The sequence below is a fragment of the Neovison vison genome, chromosome 12 (assembly GCF_020171115.1).
Source record: "Neovison vison isolate M4711 chromosome 12, ASM_NN_V1, whole genome shotgun sequence".
NCBI classification, from domain to species: Eukaryota; Metazoa; Chordata; class Mammalia; order Carnivora; family Mustelidae; genus Neogale; species Neogale vison.
Genome location: NC_058102.1, coordinates 124,048,998 through 124,058,665, shown reverse-complemented (window position 1 = coordinate 124,058,665; position 9,668 = coordinate 124,048,998). Strand labels below are relative to the sequence as shown.

Sequence of the window (9,668 nt, the reverse complement as noted above, 5' to 3'; positions counted from 1 at the left end):
CTCCTCTTCTCCTGGCAGGTGGTACCCAGGCAGAATTCTGCGTTCAGTCTCTCTCTCGCTCCGCTCCCGGCCGTGAGGCGCTCGCCGCTGCTCACTAGCTCCTCCGCTCCAGCCCGGAGCCTCGCCGAGCTGACCGTGCCCGCCGCCGCTGCTCCGCGCACCCGGGGGGCGGCTGGCCCGAGCTCGCGCCGCCAGCGCCGGGCGTTGCGGGTGCGCGTCTGTTAGAGTTGTGGTGGTTGCAAAGGAGGGGGAGAAAGGCAGTGGAAGGGCGAACAGAGCAAACGAAAGAAGAAAAGAAGGAGGCAGAAAAAGGCAACTTCAGACGGAAAGTTGGTGCGAACTGGCGCAGTCGGCAAAAACGGAAAAGTCGATCGCAGGCGGCGGCTGCATAAAAGTGTGAGCTGCCCGGGCCAGCGCGAGAGGCGGCGGCAGGCTCTGCCCTTCGGGTGGCCGCGCCGGCGCCCGCGGCAGCCACAGGTGCGAAGGGGCTCGCGGGAGGCGAGAGGGCGCCCTGTGCACCCCTCCCCCAGCCCCCACCCCCCAGCCCGGGACTTCAGCTCAAGTCACTTGGCGTCTGAGCTCCCTCCCCAGCCGCAGCTTCGGCAGGGGGGAGCGGGAGCGGGAGCAGGCGGGGAGCGGCCGGCGCGCGCCCGCCCGCCCAGGGGAGTTGGGGTTCGCAGGGGGTTGTTTTCGGCTCTGAGGAGGTCCCCGCCCAACCTTCAAAATTTTGTCCAAAAGCAGACAAGAGGATCGCCCCGCGCTGAGCCGGCTGGTGGGCAGCAGGAGGCGCCTGATCGCCGCCGGGGCGCTGGGGGTGGTGATGGTGCTGCTGCTGGTCATCCTCATCCCGGTGCTGGTGAGCTCGGCCGGCACGTCGGCGCACTACGAGATGCTGGGCACCTGCCGCATGGTCTGCGACCCCTATGGGGGCACGAAGGCGCCCAGCACTGCCGCCACGCCCGACCGCGGCCTCATGCAGTCCCTGCCCACCTTCATCCAGGGCCCCAAAGGCGAGGCCGGCAGGCCGGGGAAGGCGGGCCCGCGTGGGCCCCCCGGCGAGCCTGGGCCGCCGGGTCCCGTGGGCCCTCCGGGCGAGAAGGGCGAGCCCGGCCGCCAAGGCCTGCCGGGCCCGCCCGGGGCGCCCGGCCTGAATGCGGCCGGGGCCATCAGTGCCGCCACCTATAGCACGGTGCCCAAGATCGCCTTCTACGCCGGCCTCAAGCGGCAGCACGAAGGCTACGAGGTGCTCAAGTTCGACGACGTGGTCACCAACCTCGGTAACCACTACGATCCCACCACGGGCAAGTTCACCTGCTCTATCCCGGGCATCTACTTCTTCACCTACCACGTCCTGATGCGCGGAGGGGACGGCACCAGCATGTGGGCTGATCTCTGCAAAAACAACCAGGTGAGTGCCGGCAGGCAGCAGGGTGGGCGGGGAGGGAGCGCGGGAAGGTACAGGCAAGAGGGAGGAGACCCCGGAAATGGGGGTGGGAGCCCGCGGAGGAAGGGCGCGGCAGCCCGGCTCCTGGGAGCGGAGCGGAGGGGTCGCCACTATTCCTGGCGAGGCAGGGGTCGTAAGCCCGCGCGAGCGCGTGGAGGCCTGGAGAGCGCGGTTCCCAAGCTAGGACCTGCACGCAGAGCGGGAGTGCGAGCTCGACCCTCGAGGATCGGGAAGCCGGGAGCTCAGTCCCTTGGACAGCTTGTGCACCAGGCAGTCCCGGGCAGGAAGCGACCTGCGGGGTCCTCAGCAGGGCAGGGTCGCTCTCAGGCTTTGCCTGGAAGAGGAGGGCTGGGGGAGCCTCGAAATGGGCGTGCCAGGGTGACAAACTCGGGGGAGAAAGGGGCCCGCGGGAGAAAGAAGGGAGCCGAAAGAGGGAGTCCAAATGTGACGCGTCCAGAGCCGAAGAGGGACCGTGGGACTCGCGGTCGCAAGGCCCCTGCGACGACCCAGACCAGGGAAACGAGCATACCGTCAACTTCAAGGCACAGATTCCGGTGTAGATTTCAGCCCAAGGAGAAGAAGGGGGAGAAGTAACGAGTGCTGATAACAAAAGAGAAAAGTTGGGACTCATGGGTGCACTCAACAAAACAAGCACCCAAACACAGAACCCAGACTCCAGGGGCTGAAGTAGGAGGCCGCATAGGCAGGTGGCAAGGAGGGCGAGAGGCAGAGCCGGCCCTGGGGCTATGGGCCTCACTGCCAGGGAGCCCCCGGGCCGCCTGCGTGAGGGTCTTTCCAACCCTGCCTTCTCACAAGGTAGTGGCCTTGGCCTTGACTGTGCCCTATCCTCAGATTAGCCCTGAGCCCCAGGATTTGTTCTCCTGGGGTGGATGGCTCCGCCATCAGGGCCACGGGTCTGTTTTTTGTGGGGGCCACTTTATCGTTTGCTTGAGAAACTCGCAGTCCCTGCAAAACCAAGGTGTGCCCGATCTCTTAGAAGAGGAAAACTGTGTTTGTAACTACCCAGAAATGTCCTCGGACCCGAGGCACGCGCCGAATCAGCAGGAGCGCTCTGGGCCAGGCCTTGCAACCCGAAGCCTGCAGTCTGGGCTAGTTCTCTGGCTTTAATTTTGCCTCTTGGGTGGTACAGGGAACGGCCAATTTAGATTTAACAAGGGCTACTGGGCTTCAGATAACCCGCGCCTTGAATTCAGACCTTTTCAGTTATAACCCAGGTTTCTATCAAGCAGCATTAAGGCAAGATTTCTTTCAAAGACCCAATTCAGGAACAGAAGTGTTTTGTTGTTGTTGTTGTTTCTGAAAAGTGAAAGACAAATAGTATAAATGTATATGAAAGAAAGGACAAAAAAAATCCTGTCCCTCCTTTCTCTTCCCACCCCTCGTTTCTAAAGGAATTTAGAAGTAAATAGCTCAATGACCCCACAGGACAGGTAGAAGCAAAAAAAAAAAAAGAAAAGAAAAGAAAAGAAAAAATGGCCACCAGGAGGCACTGACAGGGTTGTTTATTGTAGTTATTATGCACAAAAATAATATTAATATAAATAAATATTTACGGAGGAGTGAGATAGTTATAGGTGTGTGGTTAAAAAGGGCATGATTCACTGTACCAAAATAGAGCTATTCGATCACCTTTACAGAATGGTTTATGAAGAGGCCCTTAGCAGACAGCAATGAGGCACCCATTTATTCACAAACTGGCTCTCTTCTGACTCAAAGGTTAGGTCTAGAAAATACTGTCAGGCTGAAGGATTGTTTTTAGTGGTATTAATTAAGATGGAATAATATTCAAGTTTTATCTGCCACTGAATAAAAACATTCACATCTTTAAAGATCTGGAAATTGCAATTGCATGAAAAATCAGGGAATGACACATTTAAATTAGTTTAAAGGTTCCTGTCTCAATTGCCGAGCCCAACTATATTGAACTGATTCCAGGAAAACCATTTTATATACCTGTTCTAGGTGCATTTTGTTTTTAAAATTATTCCATTGCTTGAAGAGTAGAATGCTTCTTTGTATCCTCCTAGCTTGCACATTCTCTGAGGATCAGGAAAAAAAATAAGGCAACCAGCTGACCTTATCATGTGTAAAGCTCTCCACTGGCATTATTAAGCTGTTACTTCTTCAAAAGGTGTGCAACAAGTAATTCTGAAAAATATACATAGCAGCAAACAATATATTTTCAACTTAAGCATGGACTATTTTGGAAAATGGTTATTAAAATATTACTGTTAAGGAATTTTATCCCTAGAATAGAAAGATTTTATAAAGGCTGACCTGTAGACAGTTGCAAATGAGAAATATTTTATAAAGTTTATTTTATTAATATTAAATAAATAGTTTATCAGTGATCTTCAGTTATGTTCTTGTCTGATCACTTCTTAGAATGGCAGTTTCCCCCCTGGGCAGACCTAATTTGTTTTCATAAAACAGAAACTCAGAGATCCATGTCAGTGTAATGTTCTATGGATTAAGTGGATTTGAGAAGCACAAAAATTAAACTAAAAATGCAGTGCACTCTAGGATAGAGGAATGCCTCTGGACCGTAACCATATGAGAACCATTTTATTTATGCTTTGTGTTGAATGCAGGATCACAGATGGAAACATCAAAGGCCAGTAAATTAACCTGATGCACCACTTAACCTTTTGTTTATGATTCCACAGAAGTACAATGAAAATGAAATTATGAGAGCATCAGTAGCAATTAATTAAATTAGCAAATGTTACCATAAATATTGTCTCCAATGATAAACCCTCCCTAATAAGATAATGCTACAGCCACGCAAGCTCCCAGGTTCTCACAAACAGGCCAGTAAAAGGATCACAGTTCTCATATTCCCCATGAAACCATCAGCCCAAATTTAATCATATCATTTGTTGCGAGCCCATGACAGTGCATATGAAAGGTAAAAGTTGGACTCTGGTGGCTTTACAGAGAGACAGGAAATATAATTTTAATGTGTTCGTATACCTTTGGCAGAAAACCTGAATTCAAAAATTGCTCTTTGAACACAGTCACTGTGACACCAACTATACTAAAAGCTAAAACTGGCTCAAGAGTAGAACTATAAAATAATTAAAGACCCGGTTTTATTTTAAGAATCTATTAATTAATTACAGCACCAATGAACATGAGATGTTGGAAATAAGAGTTTGTGGGTTGATAATTCATTCATTAGCGAAATTAATGAAATGTCAAATTAATATTATCTTTTTAAAAGCGGTGACACACGCACTGCAGATCAAGCAGGATCTAAATAGTTAACTTAAAATTTGAAAAGATATTAGAGTACATTCAGGCAGAAATGGGGAGATCGGGCTAAGGAAAGGATGCATCATATTCCCAGAGAAAATGCTGAAATCGGTGTACATTTAGGAACCTGAAAATAGCGTCCAAGACGGATGCATTACCTTCCTCAGTAGTTCGATGGCTTAAAGGGAGAATTGTTGGAAGTCACAGAGCTGATTACTAGAGCTTGAAATTTCAAGTTCCATTATACCTTTAGAGTAGCAGGATCAGGTGAGCAGGCAGGCTAAAATCATGCAAAGCACATTGGAGTGTGGCAGTTATTTAATTGAGAGAGTCTTTTGGTACAGTATAGGGTAAAATCTTAAGAGAATCACTTTCATTAAAAATCTATCACACAACAAAGGAAGTGAAAAACCGTAGGGGTAACCTTCTAGTCTTTGGGATCACCCTAATGCATTTGCAGGGTTTTGTGGTCATACCTACAGAATAAAAATGGTCACATTTATAGGGTTTTCTCTTTATACCCTGTAGAATAAAAACTGCATCATATATATATATATATATATATACACACACACACATATATTTATATTTAAGACTATTGCCTCTAAATCAAGGGATTTTAATGAGTACTGGTTCCCAGATGCCTTTATAAAGAAAGCAGTGTTACAGCAATACCCATAGAGCATATATTAAACACCTAAAAGCACTAAATAAAATGTGTCTGCCTATTAATAATAGCTGAAAAGTGTATTTATGGATGGCTAATTAATTAATATATTATTGACATGGCTAATTGCTAATTTGTATTTTAATTTTTCTCACCCATTAAAAGTCCACGTATTTAAAAAAAAAAAAAAGATGAGGTCATAACAGTGCTATCCTCCTTGTAGATTTTTTTTCCCAGGGAATTAATGACTGGATGAAATTAGTGAATCAAAGCACTCAATTCCTACAAACTTATGATTAATTTCTAGGAAATATTTATGACATTAAATTGTGTTATTACTTAACAGTCCAAACAGATCACCTCATTGAATTGGTGCATACATTTGAGTCAATGTTTCAGAGCCTAATTGCATGGTATATTGCTTTCACTGTATTAGTTAGTGTCACTTAGCACAGTGTTAAAGCAATTATAAATCCTTTAAGCCCCTTCCTCCTTTTGCTATACGATATCCAGAAAGAAATTTTTAAAATACTACTCAAATTACTTTACAAGTTCAGCAGTGTCAAAGAGCCTTCTCCTTTTTTAACATTTCAGCATTAATGTGAGAACATACCACATGAAAATTTAATTTGAAAACCTATCATTTAAGTTTTGAAAGAAATGCATGGAAATTCTTGACTTATGTCTCAGTTCCCTCATTTTACCAAGTGATAAAATTCAGCATATTATACCCCAAGTCATGCATTATTACATAATACAGGTTTACAAAACCACTAAATCACTTGCTATGTTATTCAGGGAAATACCATTATAGTGGAATAGAAACAAGCCACAGAGTGGAAGATGTTTTACTGAAATAAATCAAATTACAAGTCTGCCTACTGAAAATTTTTTTCCAAGGCAGAACCAAAATATAGCTAAATGAATATAAAGACTAATTTGAGTTGAGGAAGTGACAGAATGTCCATATTACTTGAAATGATAGGCAATTTGACCGTTTGCAAATGTCTATCAACCCACTAATGAGATCACAGACTCAACACGAGTGGATTATAGGCAACTTCCATTCTCAAAGCAAACCACACATTTTTAGAATCACCCAAATGAAAAAGGGTGTTCAGTCAGATCACTAAAAATGTTTAGAAATTTGAGAGACCTCAAAGCTTAGTTCTTTAACTTTTAGATATGTTGAAATTAAATATGGAAGTGCACACATCACAGGTTAGTAATAAAAAAGCACATCTAGAAAAATGAACTCTGCAAACTTCGGTGATGTTTAAATGAGGTTTCTGGCAAAAAAAAAAAAAAATGCTTTACCTGAATTAGATTTCGAAAGCCCCAAATCAAATGACTTCCTTCCTTTTTTTTTTTTTTTTTCCTCCCTATATAGTAGAGTTGGAGTCGTATTATTTCCCTGACGTCTCCACTGCTATGGCTCTCCATTTTCTAATAAGCGTGGGGACCCACTGAAGTTCAGATTGAACCTCTGTCCTCGTAAACAGCTGCTTAGAATATTGCTAATTGGCTTAAATTAAAATGCAAAAAAAAAAAAAATTACCCTTCTTTCCATTCCAAGAAGTGACTGGGCCTAGAGATTCAAGAAATGAGGAAAAGCGTTGATTTAGGAAGAGGATAGAGTGGTGTGTGTGTGGTGTACAGCCCACAGTAGGAAAAAAGCCTGCTGGAATGACCCTTGCATAGGACCTTTTCATCTTTCTGCTCCTCCCTTCCAGCGACACAGCTGAAGCTGTTACAAAGATACCCTCCCAGAGCTCCTAGGCCCTGGTGGACTCTCCCAGGCTGAATTCTGTGCTGTGGCGCAGGTTGGCTTCCGATGCTGAGTGAATGGCAAAGAGGAAAACCCGACAGCTCTCTCCTCCAGATTCTAATTCTCCTTTGCTTCACACAGGTGCGAGCCAGCGCCATTGCCCAAGACGCTGATCAGAATTACGACTATGCCAGTAACAGTGTGGTTCTCCATTTGGAGCCGGGAGATGAAGTCTACATCAAATTAGATGGCGGCAAAGCCCACGGAGGGAATAACAACAAATACAGCACATTTTCTGGATTTATTATTTACGCTGACTGATCACGCAGAAACTAAGCTTATTATTCTGAGTTTGAACACTGGATTCGTATGGCTAACGTCCGTGAATCAAGGATCCCAGGGGATGCCGGTTGCAGGGCACCTCAGTTGTGTATATGTGGGGAATTCAAATGCTACCTGACTCACATCTGTATACGCAGAAACATTATGTAAAAAAAAAAAAAAAAAAATTAAAAGCAAGATAAGCAGATGTGTTATCCACTACCGCCAAAGCAAATACTCCTCCTTATCGTTAGTGTCCATGTGAATGAAGTCCTATATAGATCACAAATTTTTATAGAAAAATCTAAGACACTGAATTATTTCTCCAATATATCTGAACTTTGGTGTACTGTGATCTTGCTGCTTTTATCCATATGTCAGCTTTGGTTCTTGTGAGTTTACCTGCTTATTATGATACCTGGAGTCCATTCATAGTGTGGGGAGAATTATATTACCCTGCAGGAGAAGGTCTGATTGAAACAATGCTGCTTGTCCCCAAAGAAATTGTTTGCCTTGTACTTTTGTTAACTTTAGAGCTAGTCCTGGGAATGATTCAACTTCAAGCCTTAACCTGGAATTTTCTGGATTTGAGGGAATTCCCAAGCCTATGATTATTTTCACATTTTCTTTTTTCTTGTGAATTTTCTTTTTTCTCTTTCCCAGTGATAGTCTTTAAAAATAGAGATCGAAACTGTATCATAGAATTACCCTCTAAGTGTGAAAATGTGTAATTATGTATGGTATTTAGAAAATCCCCTGTATGTCCATTTTGTCCATAGGATGCGTTTAGATTTACTTAGAAAGTCAGAGAAATTTATTCTTTGGTGTTAAATCAGACTGAGGCTTTTGCCTTCTTTGGAACAAAAGATTATTCATAACCCAATGCACAGTGGTTTAATTTGAGCTACTGCACGGGTCACCAAGGGGACACTAAGTAAGGCCTTCAAATAGTTACTACAAGTCACGGCCTGAGGTTATTTCAAAATGAGCAATTTCACATATAACCAATAAGACAACAAAGTGTATATATTTTATACAAATACCTGCTACATATACATGTATTTGTGTGTACACACACACACACACACACACATATGTTAGATCAAATATAATATATACATGGCTTCAGACCATAGGCACAGTGGCTGTATAGCCTCAAAAATTTAATTAAAAAAAAAGTATGTGTATATATACACACAAACACTCATAAATTATTCGACTTTTTTTGATCAAAATATATTTTGGATTACAAAGGCATATGGAAGAGTAAAATAATTTAAGTGGCTTCTCTTTTAAGAGTTACCCAGAAAATTAAATTTTATTCGGTTAAAATGCCCTATACATCACATGTCTGTAAATTATGCCTATGGCTTCTTTATTACCATTTGCCAATCAATATTTCCACTGGATTCTGTGGAAGACTGTTAATATTAGGACTGCAGAAACAAAGTGGCTCTCTTTTGCAATGTTTATGAATCATATGCATTTGAATTATCCATTTTTTCCCTTTTTTCTCAGGTGGATTAAAGCTGACGGTAAAGTAGATGTTGAGAGTAGTGTAAATCATTTCTCTCTGGCTAAAATACATTGCCAAAAGCCATCTCTTTAATCTAAGAAAAAGATTAAAAATGCATGTTGATAGGTCCTAACTATCAGACAACTTCCACTATTACGATGAAAAATCTACACCCCTGTCAGCTGCCTTTGAAGACTCTTTGAGCAAGTTGATTTGAAAAACAGGGATTTAAAAATCTGCTTGTTTTACTGGTGAAGGACATTTGCATTCTTTCATTTAAAGGAATTAGTTTGTTCTCCTGGCTTGTTCCTTGTGGGTACTTTCTGTTCTAATACACAGAAAAAACTCGATCATCTCTGATCCACAGAAATATCTCGTATTTAGAAAACCTCAACTTTGCATAAGAGTTACGTGTGGTGTTCCCATCTGAAGGTGCTGTTGGCTTGGTTTAAATGCCTTGGTCTGAGTAACTGTCATGATTTTTATGATTAAAAACACTTAGCCCATTCATCAAGAGTAGTGACTAATTCTGTTTGGCCTTTCTAATACGTTGGATAAGTCATGAAGGAGTTGCAATGGATTTATGTCTGTTTAACAATATGTATTTATCAAAGAGAAATTGGTAGCAAGGGTTTGGAGATTTGTTTTGGGGGAGGCAGTTAACAAATAGTATAAC

The 9,668-nt window shown here is 43.7% G+C and overlaps 1 protein-coding gene across 1 annotated transcript; it reads left to right on the top strand.

Annotated features, from left to right (window-relative positions):
* Nucleotides 1–820: 820 nt before the first annotated feature.
* Nucleotides 821–9,502, top strand: C1QL3 (complement C1q like 3). Its single transcript, XM_044227128.1, has 2 exons — nt 821–1,408; nt 7,297–9,502. The coding sequence occupies exons 1-2, from the start codon at nt 821–823 to the stop codon at nt 7,474–7,476; spliced, it is 768 nt and encodes a 255-aa protein (XP_044083063.1). The 3' UTR covers nt 7,477–9,502.
* The last annotated feature ends 166 nt before the right edge of the window (nt 9,503–9,668 follow it).